The sequence below is a fragment of the Salvelinus alpinus genome, chromosome 13, assembly GCF_045679555.1.
Source record: "Salvelinus alpinus chromosome 13, SLU_Salpinus.1, whole genome shotgun sequence".
NCBI lineage: Eukaryota > Metazoa > Chordata > Actinopteri > Salmoniformes > Salmonidae > Salvelinus > Salvelinus alpinus.
The window spans coordinates 26558370-26585643 of NC_092098.1; the positions used below are offsets into that span (position 1 = coordinate 26558370).

The 27274-nt window shown below is 40.6% G+C and overlaps 1 protein-coding gene across 2 annotated transcripts in view; it reads left to right on the forward strand.

The window, feature by feature from the left end:
- LOC139537469 (active breakpoint cluster region-related protein-like) overlaps positions 1-27274 on the forward strand; it is a 237901-nt gene continuing 210627 nt past the window's right edge. The window contains exon 1 of one of the 2 annotated variants that reach the window (XM_071338806.1): positions 1-1066. In XM_071338806.1, the coding sequence (XP_071194907.1) occupies positions 130-1066 (937 nt within the window). In that variant the 5' untranslated portion in view covers positions 1-129. The remainder of the gene's footprint in view (positions 1067-27274) is intronic. The other variant, XM_071338807.1, reaches the window with a different exon arrangement.

The following is a 27274-nucleotide window of genomic DNA, read 5'->3' on the forward strand; positions in this document are numbered from 1 at the left end:
TAAAGGAACACTGTTCCATCATATGCCTGCGTGGGAGATGTAACAAGTGTGTGTAGTGCACCACCAGTACGACGAAGTGTCAAGTTTGGAATGAGTTTGTAGGATTTTTTGCAGAGAAAAAGGTTCCACATGCGATTGAAACAACATTATAAACAGTATAATTTCCTCAAGGGTGATAACATCGAATCGCTGATCTTCGCAGGGGAGATAATGTGGGAGCAAGATGAATTCGAAAAACATTGGAAGAATGAATTTCCTGACGGAGAAGCACCTAAAATGGATTTAACCTCGGTGGAAGATGTCGAGACAGAGCTGGAGAAATGTAAATCGAATCTCAAAACACTGCAGCAGGCGCTGTTGGAGGAGAAATTCAAGGTGATATATTTCCAGACCACCATCGCTCGACAGAAGAAAAGTTATGACAAGGTGATGTGGGAAGACGGTAAAGACGAAAACTTGAATATTGAACCTTTATTATCAAGGACAGAAACGGAAAGAAAATCGCCGAGGACAAAAGAAAAGCTAGACAGGGAACGTATTAAAGTTCTTGGTAATGGAAGCATGAAACTGCAGACGCCAGGCAGCAAAGGCACCAAACCAGAGCCGCCGATCAGGATCAGTAGCAGGACAGGTAAACCTATACCCCCCGCGCCCCCGCGCATGTCCAGCTTCCAGGAACAAGTGAATGCGATCTCATCAGAGCTCTCTCAAGCGGATGGAAACTGCATCGGCCGCATAGGGAAATTGAATTCTGTGACCGACAGCAACAGCAGAGAGGCCAGTGACCACGAATACGAGGATGCGGAGCTCAATGAGAATTTCGTAAAGGGCAACCTGGTGACCCCAAAAATTTCCGTCAGAGAGAGCCAGAGGTCGAACACCCACCGGGACTCCCTGCGCCCGTTGCGCCACAGCAGGGACTTCGACTCCAGTGATGATGGGAGGTTGTCTCCTTGCTGCATTCCTGCGCCCTTCAGGGCATCCCGTACCGGTGGGTCCGGGCACAGCACTCCAGACAGACGCAGTGATGGCAACTTGAGTTCCGACCATGAAGACTCCTCTTCAGGTAAGATATCTATTTGTTTGGCCACATCAGTTGAGGTTTACACAGCCCTTTATCATGCATGTAAACCCGGAAAGAGCTATTTGTAAAGTCATTGTTTAATGGCATGGGCACCAATAAGACAATGCTGAGAGAATGCTATCGATGTATTGTACTGTAGGGCAGCAACATTGTAAGAGAAAGAGATCGTGGCTGTGTAGTATTGAAAAAGGTGTTAAATACTTTCCATCAGGTTCCACAATGGCAGGTTAAACCATATTCAAAGTTGTTTTGAGTAGTTAATAACTTGACAGTTCACACATGACTAGGTGAGAGGAAGGAAAAGGTCCTGGAAACATTTGACACTCATTTTGTGACATCACTCTGCTGTCATCTGTGTCATGTGCATCACATAACTATATAGATACATATGTATTTAGGGAAATATGTAGGAGTGGGACTTGAAATGGATGAGTGGTTCATTAGGGGCAGTGGAGAGAGCAGCGCTTCCTCCTCATGCTAATGACCTAGTGCCATAGCGATGACAATCTAAATGCCTGTGACACAATCCAGTCTGGCACTCAGACAACATCAGCACTTAGCCTCTGGAAGTCTGGGTGCTGAGGGAATTGTTATAACCGATATAGCGGTCTGTAGCGCGGACAAAAACATATTTGTTAGAACATTTACTTTTTTCACAAAAGTAGTGCACTGGGTCATTACTAGTCCTGTGTTATCTGTAGCGAGGGCTACATTGTTAGGGAGGAGAGACATGTATCTTGTCAGTATATCCATAATCTTTGCTCCAGCTAAACTTGACGAGGACAGTAGGTCTAACTACTTACAAAAAGCATGTTTTAAAAAAATGGAAATGTTAGGTGCAGTGAAATGTGGTGTTCTGATGATGGTCTACTAAAGTAAGTAAATGACAGTATGACATTGAACCCAAACCGACTGCGCACGTGCGCCATCGTGCATAAATGTATTTTGTCCCCCCCACACCAAATGCGATCACGACACGCAGGTTAAAATATCAAAACAAACTCTGAACCAATTATATTAATTTGGGGACTGGTCGAAAAGCATTAAACATTTATGGCAATTTAGCTAGCTCGCTTGCTTGCACTTGCTAGCTAATTTGTCCTGTTTAGCTAGCTTGCTGTTGCTAGCTGATTTGTCCTGGGATATAAACATTGAGTTGTTATTTTACCTGAAATGCACAAGGTCCTCTACTCCACCAATTAATCCACACATAAAACGGTCAACTGAATTGTTTCTAGTCATTTCTCCTCCTTCCAGGCCTTTTCTCCTGACCTATAAATTAGGTGCATTACCGCCACTGAGCTCGTTCGTCTTTCAGTCACCCACGTGTGTATAACCAATGAGGAGATGGCTGTGAAGGAAAACTATAGTTGCACGTCCCTGATCACTCTATTGAAGCATAAAATACTTACTTTCAAGATGCTATTTACAAAGTAAGCTTGACTGGCTGCGCGCGTGCGCTATCATGCATACATTTATTTTGTCCCCCTACACCAAACGCGATCACGACACGCAGTTTAAAATATCAAAACAAACTCTGAACCAATGACATTAATTTGGGGACAGGTCGAAAAGCATTAAACATGTATGGCAATTTAGCTAGTTAGCTTGCACTTGCTAGCTAGCTTGCTGTTGCTAGATAATTTGTCCTGGGATATAAACATTGAGTTGTTATTTTACCTGAAATGCACAAGGTCCTCTACTCCGACAATTAATCCACACATAAAACGGCCAACCGAATCGTTTTTAGTCATCTCTCCTCCTTCCAGGCTTTTTCATCTTTGAACTTATATGGTGATTGGCATCTACACTTTTACCATGACAACCGGCAAAACATTTCGTCTTTCAATCACCCACGTGGGTATAACCAATGAGCAGATGGCATGTGGGTACCTGCTTCTATAAACCAATGAGGAGATGGGAGAGGCAGGACTTGCAGCGCGATCTGCGTCACAAATAGAACTGACTTCTATTTTAGCCCTTGGCAACGCAGACGCTCGTTGACGTGCGGGAGCAGTGTGGGTGCAATTATTGAATAATATAGATTTCTAAATTTATTTTGCAACGCTCGCGTATGCGATGCATGTAGTCAGCCTGTTAGACTGAAAGATATATAAGGTAATTTCGTCAAACTTGAAGCTCTCCATGCTTATTAGTTGCTCATTCAACATATTTGCTTCTACTTCACACAATCCTGTTTTTAACAGTTTCCCTTAACTGTTTTACATTCCCTGAGATCAACCAGAAATGTTTCCTTGGCCAAATATTACCAGATCTTTATAAAAACGCCGCACGTGGTCTCTTGTTTCTGCATAGTCAAATTTTGCAGAGGGAAGAAGAGTTGGGTAGGTCCTCTTTGGTTCAGTCCGGAGTGCATGGAGCTTAACTCCGCCACTTCTTACAATGTTGCTCATTTAGTGAAGTTAGATCATAGCTGAATCAATGTCTTGGAAGATAACAATGATTAATTAGTATTTTACATAACCAAAATATAATGGCATAGTATAACGTTACTCTTACACCAAAAACAGAGATTTTAGGACATTTATCTCATGTGGCCAAAACTCAACAGGGGGGGGGTTCTGACAAATGTTTTTATTAATGTATGCTACAATGTCCTGCAGAGTAAGTCATCATTATGTCCCGCATTTGGGTATTTTAAATGTGGTCGCCCCCCCAATATTCTCTGTGGTATGTCAGTTGGTGGTAGATGCAGACCTTTTCCTTCAATGAGCTGTTGATGGAGTCAGTTGTGTTGTTGAGAGTGCTCAGCAGGAAACAGTTCTAGAAGAAACTTGCAAATGAGTAATTCTGAGAGCAGGTTACCTCACAAGGCCTGTCTTTGTGTACACTGAGTGAAAGACTGAGTGTGCTCCCAAAAGAAGGCATAAATGTTGGCCAGTTAGAGATAATAGTGTTTGCAAATTTGTACTGCATCTTGAGTGTACAAAACATTAGGAACACTTTCAGAACATCCTCAGAACAGCCTCAATTCGTCGGGGCATGGACTCTACAAGATGTCAAAAGTGTTCCACAGGGATGCTGGCCCATGTTGACCTCAATGTTTCCCACAGTTAAGTTGGCTGGATATCCTTTGGGTGATGGACTATTCTTGATACACACAGGAAACTGTTGAGCGTGAAAAACCCAGCATTTCTTGACACTCAAACTGGTGTGCCTGGCACTTACTACCATACCCCGTTCAAAGGCACTTGCAGTGCATTCGGAAAGTTTTCAGACCCCTGGACCTTTTCCACATTTTGTTACAGCATTATTCTAAAATTGATTACATTTCCCCCCTCATTAATCTACACAATATCCCATAATGACAAGGCAAAAACAGTTTTTTATAAAAAAATATGCACAATTATTTTTATTTTTTTAAATAAAGAAACTATCACATTTACATACAGTACCAGTCAAAAGTTTGGACACCTACTTATTCAAGGATTTTTCATTATTTTCACTATTTTCTACATTTTAGAAGACATCAAAACTATGAAATAACACACATGGAATCATGTAGTACCAAAGAAAGTTTGGGCTGCAATCTGAGGTGCAGTTAATTGCAGATTCCTGAGGCTGATAACTCTAATGAACTTCTCCTCTGCAGCAGAGGTAACTCTGGGTCTTCCTTTCCTGTGGCGGTCCTCACGAGAGCCAGTTTCATCATAGTGCTTGATAGAATTTTGTGACTGCACTTGAAGAAACATTCAAAGTTCTTGAAATGTTCCTGATGGACTGTTGTTTCTCTTTGCTTATTTGCGCTGTTCTTGCATAATACTGATTTGGTCTTTTACCAAATAGGGTTATCTTCTGTATACCACCCCTACCTTGTCACAACACAACTGATTGTCTCAAACGCATTAAGAAGGAAAGGAATTCCACAAATACATTTTTAACAGGGTCACCTCCCTGTCCAAGGCACTTCTCCCCCGATTGTTCAGTTTGGCCGAGTGGCCAGCTCTAGGAAGTGTCTATGTGGTTCCAAACTTATTCAAATTTTAAGAATGATGGAGGCCACTGTGTTCTTGGGGACCTTCAATGCTGCAGAAATGTTTTGGTACCCTTCCCCAGATCTGTGCCTTGACACAATCCTCTCTCAGAGCTCTATGGACAATTCCTTCGACCTCATATGGCTTGGTTTTTGCTCTGACATGCGCTTTATATAGACAGGTGTGTGCCTTTCCAAATCATGTCCAATCAATTGAATTTACCACAGGTGGACTCCAATCAAATTGTAGAAACATCTCAAGGATGATCAATGGAAACAGGATGCACCTGAGCTCAGTTTCGAGTCCTATAGCAAAGGATCTGAATACTTATGTAAATAAGGTATTTCAGTTTTTTATTTTTAATACATTTGCAAATATTTCTAAAAACCTGTTTTCGCTCAGTTATTATAGGGTATTGTGTGGATTGAGGAACAAAATGTATTTAATACATTTTATAATAAGGCTGTAACATAACAAAATGTGGAAAAAGTGAAGGGGTCTGAATGCTTTCCGAATGCACTGTATGTCGTGGTGCAATAATGTTTTGTATTTGTATCTATTATCGCTCCCCATTAGCTACTGCCAAGGCAATTTTTAGGACTAACTTATTCCTTGCTACCCATTCCGAAACTAACTGCAGCTCTTTAAGTGTTGTAGTCATTTGTCGCTGTAGTAGCTGACGTTTATAGTGTTGAGTCATCCGCATACATACACACTGGCCTTACTCAAAGCCAGTGGCATGTTGTTAGAAAAAATCAAGGAGCCTAAACAGATACCCTGGGGAATTCCTGATTTTACCTGGATTGTTTGAGGCTTCCATTAAAGAACACGCTCTGTGTTTTGTTAGACAAGTAACTTTTTATCCACATTATAGCAGTGGGTGTAAAGCCATAACACAAGTTTTTCCAGCAGTAGACTATGATTGATAATGTCAAAAGCTGCACTGAAGTCTAACAAGACACACCCCACAATCTTTTTATCATACATTTTTCTCAGCCAATCATCAGTCATTTGTGTAAGTGCTGTGCTTGTTGAGTGTCCTTGCCTATAAGCGTGCTGAAAGTCTGTCAATTTGTTTACTGTGAAATGTCAATTTGTTTACTGTGAAATAGCATTGTATCTGGTCAAACACAATTTTTCCCAGAAGTTTACTAAGGGTTGGTAACAGGCTGTTTGGTTGGCTATTTGAGCCAGGAAAGGGGGCTTTACTATTCTTGGGTAGCGGAATGACTTTAGCTTCCCTCCAGGCCTGAGGGCACACACTTTCTAGTAAGCTGAAATTGAAGATCTGGCAAATAGGAGTGGCAACATCGTCCACTATTATCCTCAGTAATTTTCCATCGAATGTCAGACCCCGGTGTCTTAACATTGTTGATAGACAACAATAATTTCTTCATATCTTCCACACTGACTTTACGGAATTCAAAAGTTTGGTCAGATATACATGGATGTGTAGTGTCAACGTTTGTTGCTGGCATGTCATCCCTAAGTTTGCTTATCTTGCCAATGGAAAAAGTAGTTGACAATATCAGTCGTGTTTGTGATTAACTGATCCATCTGATTCAATGAATGATGGAGCCGAATTTTAAGGTGCTCTAAAGCTTTTTACTATTATCATTTATCTTTGTTTCATAGTATAGTTGATTTTTATTTAGCTTAGTCACATGATTTGTTCATTTGCAGTACATTTGCCAATCAGTTGGGCTGCCAGACTTTGCCATACCTTTTTCCTCATCCCTCTCAACCATACCATTTTTCAATTCCTCATCAATCCAAGGGGATTTAACAGTTTTTAGTCATTTTCTTAATGGGTGTGTGCTTATTAGTAACTGGAATAAGCAATTTCATAAATGTCAAGTGCAGCATCTGGTTGCTCGTCATTTACACACCATAGACCAGCAAATATTCTTTACATCAACATATGAATCACTGCAAAACTTCTTGTATGACCTCTTATACACTATATTAGGCCCAGCCTTTGTAACTTTGGTTTTCCTAGATATGGCTATTATATTGTGATCACTACATCCTATGGATTTGGATACTGCTTTAAAGCACAGTTCTGCAGCATTTAGGAAAGATGTGATCAATACATGTTGATGATTTCATTCCTGTGCTGTTTGTAAATACCCTGGTAGGTTGACTGACGTCCTGAACCAGGTTGCAGGCACTGGTTACAGTTTGAAGCTTTTTCTTGGATGGGCAGCTTGATGAGAGCCAGTCAATATTTAAATCACCCAGAAAATATACTTCTCTTTTGATATCACATACATTATCAAGCATTTCACACATTAACCAGATACTGACTTTTAGCACTTGGTGGTCTATAGCAGCTTCCCACCAGAATGGGCTTTAGGTGAGGCAGATAAACCTGGGATGCTGGCCTTCTAGGCAGAGTTGCAAAGAAAAAGCCATATCTCAGACTGGCCAATAAAAAGAAAAGATTAAGATGGGCAAAAGAACACAGACACTGGACAGAGGAACTCTGCCTAGAAGGCCAGCATCCCGGAGTCGCCTCTTCACTGTTGACGTTGAGACTGGTGTTTTTCAGGTTCGATTTAATGATGCTGCCAGTTGCAGACTTGTGAGGTGTCTGTTTCTCAAACTTGACACTCTAATGTACGTACTTGTCCTCTTACTCAGTTGTGCACTGGGGCCTCACACTCCTCTTTCTATTCTGGTTAGGGCCAGTTTGCGCTGTTCTGTGACGGGAGCAGTACACAGCGTTGTACAAGATCAACAGTTTCTTGGCAATTTCTCGCATGGAATAACCCACAAATGCTGATGAAGGCCAGTTTTATTGCTTCTTTAATCAGAACAACAGTTTTCAGCTGTGCTAACATAATTGGAAATGGGTTTTCTAATGATCAATTCACCTTTTTAAAATGATCAACTTGGATTAGCTAACACAATGTGCCATTGGAACACAGGAGTGATGGTTGCTAATAATGGGCCTCTGTAGAAAAGTCTGCCGTTTCCAGCTACATTATTCATTTTCAACATTAACAATGTCTACACTCTATTTCTGATCAATTTGATGTTATTTTAATGGACAAAAAATTAGCTTTTCTTTAAAAAACAAGGACATTTCTAATTGACCCCAAATGTTTGAACGGTAGTGTATATTTCTGCTCTATCTACCAAACAAACGACAAGACATTCTGTTTTAGTTAGCCTAATGCTATTAGAACTGGGTTAAACTGAACAACATGGCTGCTGTACTTCTCACAAGGGTTCCTTTGGAAGAGTGAACAAACCTGTGTTTGTTACGTTGCTGGAGATTTATTTTATATCATGTTCATAAGACAAACTGTATTTTTCCCCCTCCTTTTCCATGTCTCCCTCTCAGAAATGCAGGGCCTGTCGAGGCCCATCCTGCTCTGCCTGTCTGCTCACAAAACAGCCAGCTCTAACTCAGTTGTGTGTGTGTGTGTGTGTGTGTGCGTGCGTGCCTGCCCACCCATGGAATATTTTAGTATACTTAGGGTAATTCCTCGGTAACAGAGTGATGCTATTTTTATATATTATTTTTTTTGCATTTTCCAATTAAGAACATTCAAAACAAAAGTGTAAAGATATTAGACAGCAATAGGACAAAGTGACAGTAACAGACGAGCGTAGAAAAATACATAATAATAATAATAATAAAAATACAAACATACAATAAATAAGTTATAATAAAGAGTAAAATAAAAAATAATAATAATGAGACATTGGATCATATGGTCACAAGCTACATATTATACATTACGTGTGAAACATTATATAAGGGTTATATAGAGATTCAATCAATGTGATGTGAGGGGAGATTCTCCATATAGTCAAAAGGTTGCCAAATTCTGTAAAATGTCTTTAACTTATTCCTCAAGCACTAAGTGATTTTCTCCAGTGGGATACAACTATTAACTTCTGATAGTCACATTGCAACTGGCAGGGGGAATCCGATTTCCATTTCAAGGCAATACATTTCTTGGCAATCGCTAGCAATATTTCTGTTAGGCAAAGCCATACTATTATGCTAAGATTAGAGTTAGTAAAGTTACCCAGTAGACAGACCTCCGGGTCTAAAGGGAATGCAACCCCGTGAATTGAGGATATGGTATCGCATACCCCCTGCCAGAAACCGTGTAGTTTTGAACACTGCCAAGTGGCTCAGATGAAGGAACATTCCTCCATTCCACATCTAAAACATAGGGAGGAGATATCAGGGTTGAACTTGTGCAGTCTAGATGGGGTGATATAGAGCTGATGGAGGAAATTAAACTGGATCAGTCTGTATCTGCAGTTCAATGTGGATGTAACACCATCCTTGCATAGGTCACTCCATAGACCCTCATCAAGATCAATACCCAGATCTTTTTCCCATCTAAGTCGGGATTTATCTAGCTCAGGTAGTGTTAGTCCTGACATAAGAGCATCGTAAACACTGGAAATGGTCTTGAATAGTGGTTGGTCTGCGTGGCAGAGTTGTTCAATAGGTGACATCTTAGGTAGGGTCCATTGTCCCTTGAGAGTCACCCTAATAAAGTTGTGTAGTTGTAGGTAGCTACAGAAGTCCCTGTTAGGCAAGTGGTATTTCTGTTTCAGCTGTGCAAGTGGTATTTCTGTTTCAGCTGTTCAAAAGACATAAGAACTCCCTCCTCGTAACAATGTTCCAGAAGAGTGATCCCCTTATCAGACCATCGTCTAAAGTTACTATTCTGGAAAAACATAGGAATCAATCTATTGTTCCATAAAGGGGTTTTAGGAGAAAGAAATCCCTCTCGTCTGAACAGCTCATGCAGTTTGCACCATGCCAGGACAGAATGTATGATTAAAGGTTTGTCTGTGATGGTTTTTATATATTTTCTGTCCCATTTGTAAAACAATTCTGCCCCAGTGTCATCATATACCTCAAACTTTTCAATGTTCAACCATGAGGGAGAGGGACCATTGTCAAACCTCTGAACCAGAAACCTAGACTGTGCAGCCCAGTAGTACATTCTAAAATTGGGGAGGTTTAAGCCCCCTTGACCGTAATCAAGGGTCAATTTATCCAGGCCAACCCTAGGGGTTTTACTGTGCCAGATAAACCGTCTGGTCAGCTTGTCGAGAGAGGAAAAGAATGCTGCGGGAACTGGGATAGGGAGAGAGAGAAACAAATATAGAAATCTGGGCAGGACATTCATTTTAATTACATTGATTCTACCCAGTAGAGTGAGAGGCAAGTCCTTCCATTTACACAGGTCACCCTCCGCCTTTTGCAACAAACTGGCCAGATTGAGTTTTTAGAGTTTGTTCAGGTTACCATCCACCATTATTCCCAAATATGTGAAGCCCATAGGAGACCATCTAAAAGGAAACTTGTGCTTGATGGTATGGTGGTCAAAGACAGACAACGGTAAGATTTCACTTTTTATCACAATTGACCTTAAATCCAGAGAAAGAACTATAACACTGTAATAGGATCTGCAAGTGAGAGAGGGAGGGTTCTGGGTTTGTTAGAAATAAGATAAGGTCGTCCGCAAAGAGTGATAACTTATGGGTATGGGGGCTCACCTCAAAGCCATGTATGTCAGGGCACGTTCTAATAGCCTCAGCCAACGGTTCGATGGCGAGGGCAAAGAGGTGGGGGCTGATTGGGCAACCTTGTCTGTTCCCCCTATAGAGAGGGAAAGAGGAGGAAGTAATCCCATTGGTAGCAATCCTAGCTTTAGGAGATTTGTAGAGTGATTTTATCAAATTTACAAACACGGTACCTAAACCAAACTTTTCCAAGACGCGAAAGAGGTATGGCCATTCAACCCTATCAAAGTCATTTTCAGCGTCGAGGGAGACTGCGACACTAGGTCATTTGTTTTTGTTAGCAAGGTGAATTATATCAAAGAACCTGAGATTATTGGAGGACAGTCTATTAATTATGAAGCTAGTCTGATCTGGGTTGACCAACAGGGGAAGACATGACTCCAGTCTCTTAGATAGCATCTTGGTGACCAGTTTACAATCCGTGTTAAGGAGAGAGATTGGTCTATAGGAGGCGCACTTTAGCTGGTTTTTCCCTTTCTTGTGGATTACAGTAATCACTGCTTGAGAGAAAGATTCTGGAAAGCAGTTGTCCTCCCCGGCTTTTTTAAGTACCTCCATAAGGTAGGGGACCAACAGCTCCCTAAATTCGTTATAGAACTCTGGAGGGAAGCCATCCTCCCCAGGAGATTTATTAGAAGGTAAGGATTTAATGGCCTACAACAATTCAGGAACTGAGAAGTGTTCACTCAGGTGCTCTGTCTTCCTCTGACAGGCATGGGAGGTTGAGAGAGGAGAGAAAGGAGTCGATCTCTGATAGATCATCGCTTGATTGGGAAGTGTAGAGGTCTTCGTAGTATTTCTTAAGTATCATTAATTTCAGTAGGGTCGAAAGATCTCATTAGTAAGCGTTTCTATAGCATTAATTGTCCTCTTACTTTCCTCTGCTTTCAGTTGCCATGCCAATACTTTGTGTGCTTTCTCTCCAAGCTCGTAATAACGCTGTTTTGATTTAGTGATGGCCCTCTCAGCTTGATATGTGTTCAGAATATTATATTTCAGTTTTTTATTTACCTAAAGCCTGTATAGATCTTTAGTCGGGCCTCTTTGGTAGGTTTTCTCTAGCTCAGAGATTTCAGATTCAAGGACATTCAGTTCCGCACCGTGTTTTCTCTTCAGCCCTTTAGTATAGGAAATGATCTGTCCCCTCAGATAGGCTTTCAATGCGTCCCAAAGAATGAAACTGTCAGGAGCGGAGGGTTTGTTTGTCAAAGTAAAAATATTGATCTGCTCTTTGATGAATGCACAAAATTCAGGTTGCTTTAGGATTGTAGAATTTACCTTGGTAGGAATGGAGATTGCTTAGTGACCATTCTCCTCTGGTATTATCAATCTGGGGAGACACTCGATATCTAACACTCTATGAAACAGTTGGGTCGATAGTAAAAAGTTATCTATGCGTGTGTGTTGTGTGGGTGTGAATAAAAAGAGTAGTCCCTATTCTGTGGGTGCAACTGTCTCCAGATGTCTAGCAAATTAAGATATTTCATGAATGACATGGTGAGCTTGCTGGCTTTGGTAAGAAGGGAGGGTTTATCAGAGGACCTATCAAGAACTGTATCTAAACAAAAATTAAAATCTCCTCCAACCAGTAACCATCCTGGTGGTGCTTGAGCAACCTGAAGGAAGACATTCTGAATAAACATATGGTCATCGAAGTTAGGAGCATAGATATTCAATAGGGTCCAAGACTCTGAAAACATATGCCCCTGCACCAAAACAAACCTGCCCGAGGGATCAGAGATGGTGTTGTTGACGCAGAAGGTGATGTGTCTACTTATCAAATTTGCAGTTCCTCTTGCTTTGGAGTTAACTTCTCTAGGATATGTGGGACGCTAACGTCCCACTTGGCCAAAAGCCAGTAAAAATGCAGAACGCCAAATTCAAATATATTACTATAAAAATCAAACGTTCATGAAATCACACATGAAAGACACCAAATTAAAGCTACACTTGTTGTGAATCCAGCCAACATGTTTGATTTAAAAAAGGATTTACGGCGAAAGCACACCAAACGATTATGTTAGGTCAGTACATAGCCACAGAAAAACACAGCCATTTTTCCAGCCAAAGAGAGGAGTAACAAAAAGCAGAAATAGAGATAAAATTAATCACTAACCTTTGATCTTCAACAGATGACACTCATAGGACTTCATGTTACACAATACATGTATGTTTTGTTCGGTAAAGTTCATATTTATATCCAAAAATCTGAGTTTAGGCGGGACGCTACTGTCTCACATGGCAAAAAGCCAGAGAAAATGCAGAGCGCCAAATTCAAATTAATTACTATGAAAATTACTATAAAAAATCTAACTTTCATTAAATCACACATGAAAGTTACCAAATTAAAGCTACACTTGTTGTGAATCCAGCCAACATGTCAGAATTCAAATAGGCTTTTCGGCGAGAACAAACAATGCTATTTGAGGATAGCACAATTGTAAACAAAGACAGAGAAGCATATTTCAACCCTGCAGGCGCGACACAAGACGCAGAAATAAAAATAGAATTCATGCCTTACCTTTGACGAGCTTCTGTTGTTGGCACTCCAATATGTCCCATAAACATCACAAATGGTCCTTTTGTTCGATTTAATTCCGTCGATATTTTTATCCAAAATGTCCATTTATTTGGCGCGTTTGATCCAGAAAAACACTGCTTCCAAATTGCTCAAACGTGACTCCAAAATATCTCAAAGTTTTACCTGTAAATTCCGAACTACTTTTGTAATACAACTTTAGGTATTTTTTAACGTTAATAATCGATAAAATTGAAGACGGGATGATCTGTGTTCAATACAGGATTTAAAACCAACTATAGCCAGCTTTCTGGTCACGCGCTTCTATCTAACAGGACACTTAATGTGACTCTCGTTCAAGATGGCCGTACTTCTTCATTACACAATGGAATAACCTCAACCAATTTCTCAAGACTGTTGACATCCAGTGGAAGCCGTAGGAACTGCAAGCAGGTCCCTTAGAAATCTGGTTTCCCAATGAAAACTAAATGAAAAGACAGTGACCTCAAAAAAAAGAAAATCGGAATGGTTTGTCCTCGGGGTTTCGCCTGCTAAATAAGTTCTGTTATACTCACAGACATGATTCAAACAGTTTTAGAAACTCCAGAGTGTTTTCTATCCAAATCTACTAACAATATGCATATCTTATCTTCTGGGGATGAGTAGCTGACAGTTGAATTTTTGTATGCTTTTCATCTAAATGTGAAAATGCTGCCCCCTATCCTAGAGAAGTTAAAAGAGGACGCAAAAACTTGTCCTACCCATTCCCTCTTCAATGTCTTGTGTTCACTGGCTGTAAGATGTGTTTCTTGTAAAAACACAATGTCAGCCTTTAATTTCTTAAGGTATGTATAGACTCTTTTCCTCTTAATCGGGCTGTTAAGACCTTTTACGTTGAATGTGACATATTTTAGTAGATTAAACATAGGTTGGGTTTCAAATATGTAACCGAATGGAAATCTCTCATATGTAAATAGTCAGGAAATCTTTCAACTTTAGTTTGAACACTAAAGTGACCTATGTGTCTCTTTAGGAAGGAAACAACAAACATAGAAAAATTTAAAAAAATAAACCCCAACAATCAAACATGAATACACTTGTAGAGATACGTTGTTGCTCGCTTTCCATCTTGCTCTTACTAGCTAAACCTTGGCGTAAACTAAAACCAGCGAGCTCTGAAAACAAACGTTGTGAATAGACATTTATGGCTGAATATTTACTGCCCACACTAAGGGCTGATTGAGTCTCTTTTCAGGAGAGGAGAAACATAAATGGGGGGGGGGAAGCATTGGGCCTAAGCCCACTAATTTGCTTCGCCCAGTAGATATTGACTATACCAAAATATACTCTCCTGTAAATGTAATAGAACTCACCCCGGGGAAAAAACGGTTAGTTGAAAATGTACAAATCAATTACAGCGACCGGATAGCGGGGTAAATGGATCCAAATTCCAAGAAGATATCAGCAGTTCAGTTCCAGGACAGCACAGATAAGAAAAACCAAAAAACTGCATCTTATCCCCCAGAGAGACCATCCTGGTTCAGACTTGGTTCAGTTCTTTGAGAAAGGTGAACACTTCTCCCGCTGTGTTGAAGAGATGGCTTCGGCCTTTGTACTGAACTTTCATCCGCGCAGGGTGGATGAGGTAGCCGGTGATGTTCTTCTCCTTAAGTGCTTTGGCGGCAGGTCTGAACTGTTTGCGACGTCTGGCGAGATCCGCACTCATATCCGGGAAAAGGCTGACCCTCTTGCCATCGATGGTGATGTCCCCTTTGGCTCTTGCGAGTTGTAGTATCTTCTCTCTGTCCTGGAGACGGAGGAACCTGATCAGGACGGCCCAAGGGGCTCATCTGGCCGGGGTTTCGGCGCTGATGTTCTGTGGGCGCGTTCGATTTCCAGCGGCTTGGTGAAGTTGATTATGGCTAGGACATCAGGGATCCATTGAGTGAAGAAACGGACCGGGTCACGGCCCTCGCTGTCCTCTTTCAATCCCACCACACGGATATTACTACGTCTGTTCTGGTTCTCCATCTGGTCTACCTTGTTTTTGAGGTAGGCATTGTTCTTCTGCAGTTGTATCAGAACCTGGTCATGTCGAGTGATGGTATCTTCAACTGTGCTAATGCGCAACTCTGCCTCAGTCGTTCTCAAAAGGAGATCATTCATGGAGGATTTCAGGTCGTCAATGGAAGAATGGAGTTCAGCCGATTTCTAGTCAATTTTCAGAGAAAGACCTTTGTTACCATCCTGAATTTCCCGGAGGAGAGTAGCCAGCATGTCGGCAGGCTCGCAAGAGGCTGAGAGCAACAGTCTGGAACTGTCATCTGAGTTTTGAGGGCTAATGCTATTCTTGCTAGCTGTAGCATTATCAATATCTTGGGAATCAACAACGTTTTGGTCGTCCTTCTTGCCTCTTGGCCGGAAGGCTCTTTGGGAAGGTAAGTACTTGACAATTTATCAGCTGATGTTAGAATACTGTTTCAACGTTGTTATTTAGGTAATAATGGAATACCTTTGAAGAACTCGGTTTGTCAACATCTGCTCAGCTCCGCGGCATCACGTGCTTCCTCAGACTATTCTTTTTTTTAAACTTTAAAATGTATGCCAAACAAAAACCAATGATTGCAAAACAATGCATACAATACATTGCGAAGATAAACAATTAAACAATTTATACAACCATACAACTCTCTGCACAAGGACAACTTATAAAGCTGCATTATGTAACTTTTTGGGGTGACCTGACAAAATTCACGTAGATATTAGTTATAGATCTCATTGAAATCAGTGGTCCCGTGTGGCTCAGTTGGTAGAGCATGGCGCTTGCAACGCCAGGGTTGTGGGTTCATTCCCCACGGGGGGACCAGGATGAATATGTATGAACTTTCCAATTTGTAAGTCGCTCTGGATAAGAGCGTCTGCTAAATGACTTAAATGTAAAATGTAAATCAAGTCTATGAAGCGGTCGATTTGTTCTATGTGCGCTATTTCTTTGCTTCTTGTGTTTTGTTCTTGTGTCTTTTACTTTCGGTTTTGTACACCAGCTGAAAATTATAATATTTTTGGTTATGTAAAATATGTTACAGCGGTTTAGCTTTTACATTGATTCTCAACACTACACTTGCTTGTTTTGTCACATAACCTGAAATTAGGCTAAGTATTAGAATTTTAGCAGACAGAAAATGGCGGAGCGATTTCTGCGTAGTGCATCTTCAACAATTTCCACAGAAAATTTGGCAAAAACTTTATTTGAAGAACAGTGCAGATGCAAAGTTTGGAAACAGAATGACGGCACAAGCAGCACAAACCACGTCTGCAAATTTTCTGAGGAAATTGTTCAAAGTAGTCCTTGTGCATGGAGTTGTGTGGTTTGTTTAACTTTGCAATCATTGATTTTAGTTTGACACGTTTTAAAGTGAAACATCTGGGTCTCCTTAACACTCTGTTACCATGGAATTGCCCTTAGCCTACACGTGCACTGTATTTCTGTAGGTTTTGTCGTGTCTTTGGCATCATTAAACTGAAGACTTATTTTTAGTTTATCAAATCAATTCTCTGTAATTATTATTACGGGATTAATTAATCAAGTATAAGTAATTAACTAGGAAGTCGGGGCACCAAGGAAAATATTCAGATTACAAAGTTATAATTTTCCTAATATAACTTTCAGATATTTTAATATCTGATCAATTAGTCTTCTACTTAATGAATTATTATTTTCCTCACGTTAGTCTCATTCCAAATTGTTGGTTATCTGCACGAACCCAGTCTTCACTATGAGTCATCCATACATCAATTGTCTTAAATCATTTATTTACTAACTAAATAATCACACAAATGCATAAACAAACAGTAGATAGTTACAAGGAAATGATAGAGGAGTTTCCCTAGTGGGATAAACCGGCATCACGGCTTGGTGGACAAAAGGGAAGTGTGGGTCGACTGAGATAAAAGACACTACAAAGTTGATAATTGAAATGCTAATCCTTTGCACATGAACGTTCCCTCATTCGGGAATAATTGCAATCAATATATATATTTACGCTCAGTGTGTCGTCGTGATCTCTGTTGGAGTTTGTCCATCCTCTCTCTCTCTGCCGTGGTTAGAATGGATAGTTCAGAGTAACATTCAGCAATGTTGTTATAAAATAATGTTTCGGCGGTTGTCGGTCTTGGTCTCTACTCAAACCTTAGCCCTCTTGTAATTGAGAGAAGCATGGTCTGAAGATAAATTCCCAAGGTGGGGGTTATATTCGGAAGAGGAGAAAGGGGCTGTCCCACGACGCCAGATCAATGTCTGTCCTCATCATCTTTACTCATTCATTTTATACAACAATTAGATGCAAGCCTCACAACTGAGACTCTTGTATAAACAGGGTTATGGTAATGTGGCTGTATTGTCTCTCATGACCAGTTCGTAGCTGGCTACTTCATTGACCGTTTATACATTCTCCAGAACATGAATATTGTTCAGTTCTCAAGTTCTGTGAGGTGGAAGAAGTTCCTTTGTTCTCCCTATGAAAACTCACTCTCTCTCTATATTGTCTGGCCACGAGGAAGAATCTCCTTCAGGAATTTACGACCTGAGATGACAGCAGCCTGGGTGTAGGAGAGAGGGAGAGGGGGATGGTGCTCGCTATACCCAAAGAGGGCAACGTCATGACAGTTTGTGTGTACACACTTTGTACAGTATGTGTGTTGGAGCAGGGAGACTCAATGTGATTGTGTGTTAGGGTGGACGATATGAACTACAATTCATATCACAATATTTTCCACTGTCAGGATGATAACAATATAATATCACAATGTACTGTACAATTTTTTTTATTTATTATGAGCCCTTCAAAGTTAATAAATGACAGAAAATTGCTTTTAACCTTATAGAAACAGAAAGGGGTCATTGCACTTTTTAATTTTTTTTTATATATATTTTTTTTAACTTCTGTGGTAAACCTGTGCAAGCATGAACCATAAACAAAGCTATATGAGTTAAATAAATGTGCAGTAAAATTAAAGTAATCGGGATGTAAAGAAAATTAAAACATTTCTTTTGAACTTTTTACTGCCTAATATAAGTAGTGCAGTCTTTTTTTCAGCTTTACTCGGGTCATTATGAATTCAAGTTGTAAACCTTTTCAAACATTAATCAGACAGTCTGTATGTTTCTTAGTTCACCATGCAACAATTCACCTCCCTCTTCACAAGTTCCGTGCCAGGAACATCAGCCTATTGACAGTTTCTGGCTTCAAAGTTGCCCTGTGGCATGTGACCACGTTGCCCCCAGTGCTAAATGCTCTCTGAGGTAGAACTTGTGGCAGGGATGCAGAAGTATTTCTTTGTCAGACAACTCACCTGAGGTTTGTTTTGGACACTCCTCTCTGAAAAATAGAAGGTGAAAAATAATAACACACATGCATCACAATTATTCAAAGAAATAACGTTGCATCTGCTGTAATTGCAACAATTTACAGCATGGACACTTCATGATTACACATTTAATCCATCTATAGATTTACATACAAATGTTGTAAGGGCTTTAGAAAATGGGATAATTTATTGAGTAGGCTATTTATTATTGAAAGAGAGGGATAGATTCATATATTGAAACCATAGGCTAATTATAAATAATTATAAATAAAAGCAATGTAATCCATGTAATGTTTGGATATTGCACACATTTACAAATGACAAATATTATAGATTTGCATAGCTGTATATATTCGGCTTAACGTATAAGAACGATCAGGCAGTGTTATCAGCGATAACCTTAGATGGAGATAAGGAATGCAATAGTTATTCTGCATTTTAAGTTAAGTTATTTTTCTACCTAGCTCTGTTTTGGATGTTGAAACTTACCAATAGCAATGTGTAGCCTGTGTCCGAAACACCCTAGTCTTGCCCATTTGTTCAGCTCCAATGCTTAGACCATGTTCGATCCGCTGTCGGTAGTCATACATACTTGACGCAACTCTTTCAAGCCCCAGGATGAAAGTGCATCCCTCATCCCAGCTGCAGTTATTTCTCCCGTGTGGTCGTCTGGGAAATAAGGGGGTCTGAAGGCATTTGCTTTGCAGCTTCCAGTTGTTGTCAATGTAATGAATCGTGAGGCTAATGTATGGCTCTGTGGTCTGGCTTGACCATAAGTTGGCAGTGATAGAGAAGAATGCAGCGTTATGGATTTCGTTGGCAACTCTGTCCAGACATTCTCTGTAGAGTTCTGGCTGACATGTTTTGCTGAAGTATTTACAGCTTGGGATCTCGTATCTTGGGTCTAGAGTTCAAATCAACTTTCTGAAACAGTTTTTCTCCACAGTTTGAATTTATTCCATGTCTTTCGCTATGTGATACATAATTGCACTCTCTCATTCCACTTGTTACTCTGCTTGTCATAGGGAGTACCACTAATGAAAGATGTCTTGGGACTTGCTCCGGGGGTTTGTTGCACGCATTCTGGTAGATTCTTCTTATTCTCGCACATGCAGGGTTTTCAGGCGGTGACAAAGATTGCTGGTGTTTCCACATTTGGCTAGCACAATGCGTCGACACAACTTACACAGTACAAACCAGTTTCCAACTAATTCTTTGTCATCCTGCAAATCTTAAATTTAACTTTTTAACTAGGCAAGTCAGTTTAGAACAAATTCTTATTTACAATGACCACCTACCGGGGAACAGTGGGTTTAACTGCCTTGTTCAGGGGCAGAAAGACAGATTTCTTATTTTTTTGCCTTGTTATCTTGGGGATTCGATCCAGCAACCTTTCGGTTACTGGCCCAACGCAAATCATCCTCAATAGTGTTATTTTACTTGTTTTCAGTCGTCCTCAATGCTTGATTTTTGGACACTTTTGCTAATTAAAGGAGTTTACTTCACTAAATGTTCACTTACTCTGCAGTTGCGCATGCTTGTTTGTTGTATGTATTTAGTGAAAGAGAAACATTTTGAACTAGCCCACTAGCCTGTATCACTCGACTGATACTTTGAACGAAACAAAAGCACCTTATTTCATACATTTGATAAATTTATCATGATATGCACAATATGGCAAAATCCATATCATGGCACAACATCATACCGGTATTCACGTTCATACCGTTATACCGCCCACCCCTGGTGTGTGTGTGTTACACACTGACCGCTTATTACAGTACAGTAAGCTATATGGTAGTGCTGGGACGATACCAGTATCCATACTTGTTACTGTCATGGCAAGCAAACAAAACACCAAGCGGATTTGACTAATTTAGGAAAACATTTGTTGTCATCCAGAGTCAGAGTGATGTCCCAAGCTGAAGCACATCATATTTTACATCCAGCAGGTTTTTAAAGGACCAATGAGTTTGGTCTGCTTGGTGTTTTAATTTTTGCCATTGAAAAAATACTGCGATACTGGTATCATCCTGGCCCTATTATACAGTGAGCTGAGGTGTCTGTCCTCTGAGAAACATACACTCTCCCCCCTTTAGCACTGTTTTCAAGTTTGAGTTTCTCTTTCCAAACAAACGTAGGCTACACATCACATAGGATAAATGATGTGGCTTAAGTCATTATTTAGTTACGTTGTAAGGAGACTGTCGAGACATTTTCAATTATGAAAGGCATTTAGAGAATGTTTGGATATATGGATGTCAAGCTGCCTGGCTGTTACTGCCAGTTCTCAATGGCCTGTCTGTGGCGTTACCTTGGTGATCAGCGTGTCGTCGTGGCAGCTAGGCTGCTTCTTGCAGTACCTCGTCTGCCTTTGTCAATATAAGCAGAAGATGGGCAGTAGCCCACCACACACCATAGCTTGCGCCGAAGGTGTGAACTCTAAGCCCAGGCTTACTCTCTAAGCAGCTGAACTCAAGTGAAGGCAGTTTGGAGTGTGGAGAGAAGCTGGCTACACCGTCACTTAAGGCCGTTGTGATTGTGAAAGGTGTAGTCTTTTTATAGGCCTCTATGACTGGCCTATATGTTGTCACTGCCACACATACAAATAGTATGTTGGTCCCTCGAGTATACAGCATATTGCATACATTTCACTTTAAATGTGTAGCTATAGCACTTAATTATTTTGTGTAGTTTCTGTGTTTTATGTGCGGTCTTTTTAAGCACATGACCAAGTGAATTTCCCCCTGGTGGGTTAATAAAGTTAATCTGAATCTGACTAATAACTACTGTTATGGTACAGTTTAGTTATGTTAGGGGGGGTGAGTTCCTGATTTCTATGGGAACCACAGGCTCATTAGTGGTATGGTGGGGGTGGGGGGGGGCAGGCAGAGTTCCTGGAGGGATCAGGAATTCGGCCAAACATCACATCTTCTATTGTTTGTCTTCTCATCGACTCTGAGTGAAGGGGTTTCAAAGGTCAGAATCCTCAGCCAACTCTCCTTGAGTCATTAACAAACTACTAAAGGACAAACATACAAGCTGTCTGCGCTACTGTTTAGGCCACGGCTCTCCAACTCTGTTCCCGGAGTACTGCCTTGCTGTAGATTTTTGCTCCAACCCCAGTTGTAACTAACCTGATTCATCGTATCAACCAGCTAATTATTAGGATCAGTTGTGCTAGATTTAGAGGTGGCGTGAACCTACAGGAGAGTCCTGGTCTGTAGCTTTAGACTACATATGTGTAGACTTGGAGTATGGAGAAAAGACATTTCCTATAGTAAAAGTTATCATATTCCTGTATTTCATAACCATGCCTCAAAATGAGATTTCATATATTTTTATTAAGTTTGATTTCTTTGCTCTTATATTGTGTCGTAGCAGAAGCAGTCAGAGACACTTCCTCTTTGAAAGGAAAACGTGTGGTTTACAGTCAGCCAACTGATTTGCTCAAGTCACTGAGCCAATCAAATTCAGACTGTTCCATACACTCCCTCCCACTCACTCACTCACTCACTGTGTCACACAGTCAGGTTCTAATAGCAGGGCAACATGGCCCCCGTTTCTCTCTCTGCCTCCCATGTGATCTGAAATCAGAAAAACCACCACCCTGCTGATTGGTTGCCGGCTCTGGCTGCCATGGAGACCACGGTAAGGTGCGGGAAATGTGGTGGCGAGTTGATGAGCTGGTTTGTGTGTCTACTCTGGGCTAATCCTCCATAGAGCTGCTCATTCACTCCTCTCCTTCAGGTTATTTTGTGCCCAATAGAAATGAATGGTAAATAGTGTATTGTCATTGGAGTCAATTTTATTGTAAATAAGAATAGAATGTTTCTAAACATATCATTGAGAATCTGTGGGATCAGTTAAGTTTGATGGCAACCATCAAACTTAACTGAACTGGAGATGTTTTGTAAGGAGGAATGGTCCAAAATACCTTAATCCAGAATCCAGACACTCATTAGAGGCTATGGGAAGCGTCTAGAGGCTATTATTTTAGTAAAAGGAGGCTCTACTAAATATTGATGTGATTTTTCTATTGGGGTGCCCAAATTTATACACCTGTCTAATTTTGTTTTGATGCATATTGCACATTTTCTGTTAATCCAATAAACCTCATTTCACTACTGAAATATTACTGTGTCCATCAGTTATTTGATAGATCAAAATGAAATTGCTGATCCAAACACCCAATCATTTATAAATGGAAATCATGGAAATTGTCAGGGGTACCCAAACTTTTTCATACGACTGTATGCAACTAAGCTACTATGCAGGTCATTCCACCAATTCGGTGCCTTTTGAGATGTGTAACTTGGTTGAAAAAGACATTAGATTTGACTTAATTTTAACATTCAGTCATAAAGAGCAGATGTTCAACTGAATAAAAATTTAAACGATTCCCTTCTCAAGAGGTTAAATATAAAAAGGACAATAGTAAGTGGCTGATAAGTTACACGGTTTTGACCGTTACGGGTGTTGACCCTAACAGGGTTGACAATTTTATCGGAGGGACATTTTTTTAAACTTTTTTTTAAACTTTTGAGCAAGTCTTGATTGATATAAAAATCAGATGTATTGAATTCTCCTTGTGGCCTATATTAAAGGCCACTTCACTGGATATAACAGGCTTTTAAAATGCAATATTGGTGCACAAATTCTACTTAAAATATCAGAGACTCAAAAGGCACTCATTTTGTGGAACGAACCATGCAACTATGAGGAAGCACTCAGTCAGAACAGCATCACATCACTTGTTGTGTATAGAAGTGAAATGCACTTCAATATCATTATGTCAATACATTAGGAAATGTTGAATAAAGGAGCTCCTGCCCACTGCGCTTGCGAAGTATCACTTGTTTGTTTTGTCAACATTTCAACCTCTCGAGTCACAACTTTTTATTGTTGGTTGTGGTGTGTACAAAGCAGGGTGCAACAAATACAGTGGGTAACCATGCAACACAATAGGTAACCATGTGCATAGACTTCAGGAAGCATACAACACCTACATCTGCAACATCTATCAGAAGTCAGAACATAAAGATGGTCAAGGAATATAAATATCTGGGTGTCCTCTTGGACAAAAAGCTTCAGTGGAGTAAATGTACAGATCTGATCTACAAAAAGAGCCAACAGAGACTGTACTTTCTCAAAAGCTGGGATCTTTTAATGTTAATTGTACTATACTGACTCTCTTTTACAAATCTTTCATTGCGAGTATTTTAACGTTTTGTATTGTTTGTCAGTTCCACTATCAGCCAGAGAAATATGCTGAGAAGGATTATCACCACAGCAAGCAAGGTACTTGGAGTCAAACAGACAGGCCTGGATGAGATCTTTAAGGTTAGGGCCCTCAACAGGGCTCACAAAATAATTTTAGACCCAAGCCAACCCCTGTACCCAGACTTTGAACTACTCCCCTCGACGCCGGTATACGGCACCCCTCGGCAGGAAAAACAGAACTAGACAATAATTTGTGCCAGGTGTGATATCCCTCCTAAATAGCTTGGGCTTCCTATTGACCCAGTAAGGCCAGCAGGCTAGTCTCTTTTTATTGGTATGGAACTGTTATGAAAGTTGTATTGTCTATATGTTTTGTTATTTAAATGCCACTTTAAACGTGTACATGACACTGCAACAAAATTTCCCCATGGGGACAATAAAGTCAGTAAAGTAAAGGGTGGTGTATCAATAGTCAACCACAAATGTCAGTGCCATCTTAGTTCACACTAGGTGTTTTGGCTTCCGATGTGTCGACTGGTTTGAGAAGTTAATGTCATGTCCACAAGTACAATGAAATGCCTTTCTTGCAAGCTCTAATCCCAACAATGCAGTAATCAATATCAGTGTAATACTTAAAAACATAAGGTAGAACAAAAATACACTAGAAATAAGAACACAAGAAGAAAGTTGGTCAGAAAGAACACAAAAAGAAAGTCTGTTCCAATACCATATTTAATATGTGCAGGTATACGGGACTGATAGAAGTAGATATGTATAGGGGAAAGGTGTCTAGGCCTCAGGATATATGATAAACAGAGAAGCAGCATCGTGTATGTGAGTGTGTGTAGAGTCAGTATAAATGTAAATTAAGTGAGTGTGTTGGAGCGTCAGTGTGTGATCACTACTGGCTGTAAGCGAATGAGTGATGCAGGTTTGGAGCAATACTGGCTGTATCCAAGGCTCAGCTAATCGTTCACATAACAGAATGCAGCACGTGACTGAAGAGACAACCAACTTGCTAGTTACAGCATCAGCTCGCACTCTGGAAAGACAGCGGAGAGTGGAAAGGCAGTTTGCCAGTTACAGCAGTGCATCCCTTGAAGGATAACGAAGAGGTAGGTGAGAAGCCTGATGATAGAGACTGGGTGAGAAGGTGATGAAGCGTACCTCATGAGCGGTAACTGAAAAACAACTGGCATTTGGAAAGTTTGAGGTGAAAAGCAAGTGTGGTAGAACAAGATTAGTTAGCATTAAGTGTCTTGCTAGCTGGATCGAATTTTCCATTATCTAGCCAGGGAAATGTTGAGCAACATCAGCTAACTTAACTGATCAAATAATTGAGTTTATGGTGTGGAAATTAGCTGGCTAATAAAGTCAGACAGACCGCTAACTTTACAACATATGAGCTAACGTTAGTAACCTAACCAATTCGCTATAGTATTAACTGTTATATGACTCCTTGCCATTTCTCAAGTTATAATGTTAGTTGCTCAATGGACCCTGGCATTCTATGTGAAATGTTAACTAGCAAACAAACTAATGTTTTCCCTCTACAGCAGGTATTCCCAAACATCACCTTCTCACCCCATCTCCGTCATCAGGCTTCTCACCCCGTCTCCGTCATCAGGCTTCTCACCCCGTCTCCGTCATCAGGCTTCTCACCCCGTCTCCGTCATCAGGCTTCTCACTCCGTCATCAGGCTTCTCACCTACCTCTTCGTTAAGGGATGCACTGCTGTAACTGGCAAACTGCCTTTCCACTCTCCGCTGTCTTTCCAGAGCGTGCGCTGATGCTGTAACTAGCAAGTTTGTTGTCTCTTCTCTTCAGTCGTGTGCTGCATTCTGTTATGTGAACGATTAGCTGAGCATTGGATACAGCCAGTACCCTCAAGGGTACGCGCAATGCCGTTGGGGGTATGCCAAATAAACATTTCACACTTCTTTAAAAAAATATATTATTATTTAAAATTTTCAAACAGTCCATTACATTTTCCAACGGGGCTATACATTTTGGTGAGGTTTTTTTCTCGCCTGAGTAGCCTCATTTCACTGCCAAAAATAAAATTAAATCATCTAGGGTTCAGCAAGGCCTGGCTTATACTGGTGAAAGGAACACATTTTTACATTTACATTTTAATCATTTAGCAGACGCTCTTATCCAGAGCGACTTACAGTAGAGTGCATACATTTTATTACATTTTTTTTTTTACATACTGAGACAAGGATATCCCTACCGGCCAAACCCTCCCTACCGGCCAAACCCTCCCTAACCCGGACGACGCTATGCCAATTGTGCGTCGCCCCACGGATCTCCCGGTTGCGGCCGGCTGCGACGGAGCCTGGGCGCGAACCCAGCCCAGCCTGGGCGCGAACCCAGAGACTCTGGTGGCGCAGCTAGCACTGCGATGCAGTGCCCTAGACCACTGCGCCACCCGGGAACACCATTTCCCTCTTTCTCACTTTTTCAATAAGGCGGATAGAAAGGGTTCTGCCAGGTGTACTCTCTGCCTGAAAGAGATCAGTTATGCCAACAAAGGGTCTCATGCACTGCTGGCACATTATAGAACAGATGTACACAGGCAGAAAGTGTACAATGTAATAACGTGCAGTGTAGGCCAGATATATTACTTTTATTGTGGTGAACTTGACATACTGGAACACTTTTTTGTGAGTGATGGGGGATTATTACATTTTTTACTCTGAACATTATTTTTGCACACATGTATCCTTGTGCTCTTGATCTATGTCTACAATAGTGGCCACTATAATAGAGCGAAAATAGAGTGCCTGTTTCATTCTATTTCTACTTCTTTTAATGTATTTTTCCCCCCCAAGTGAAATATTTAGGTGTGTGTGTGTGTGTGTGTGGTCACAAGCGTTCTATAATAAAGGCCATCATGGCTAACTGTAGTATTAATGTATTGTTTATTCTGTGGACTTGAGTGTAATTTGCAGTAAAGTCAAGGTAACAAATAACATTGGATTGCTTTCCTTACATTTTGTTGCTATAAGTTAGGTTCACATTAACCACTTCTTATTTTACACACAGAGACTGATCATGTAGATCATATTCTTTGTTGTTTAATTAGTATACAGTTAGGCTGGATCCCTTCTTGAAATACAGGTTAAGTCACTAGAAATTAGCATTTTAAAGCTGGTATATATATTTTTATCCCCCTAGCAGGGATTTTTTGCATGTTTCTATGCAACAAAAAAGTGTCAGCTTTTTGGGCCCTCACCAGTTTGCATCCCTGTATTTAGTAGTCTTATGGCATGGGGATAGAAGCTGTTCAGGAGCCTGTTGGTGTCAGACTTGATGTTCCAGTCCCACTTGCCTTGCGGAAGGAGAGAGAGAACATTCTATGGTTTCGGTGGCATTTTAGTCTTTTTAACAATTTTCTGGGCCTTCCTTTCACACTGCCTGATATACAGTTGAAGTCGGAAGTTTACATACACTTAGGTTGGAGTCATTAAAACTTGTTTTTCAACCACTCCACAAATTTCTTGTTGACAAACTATAGTT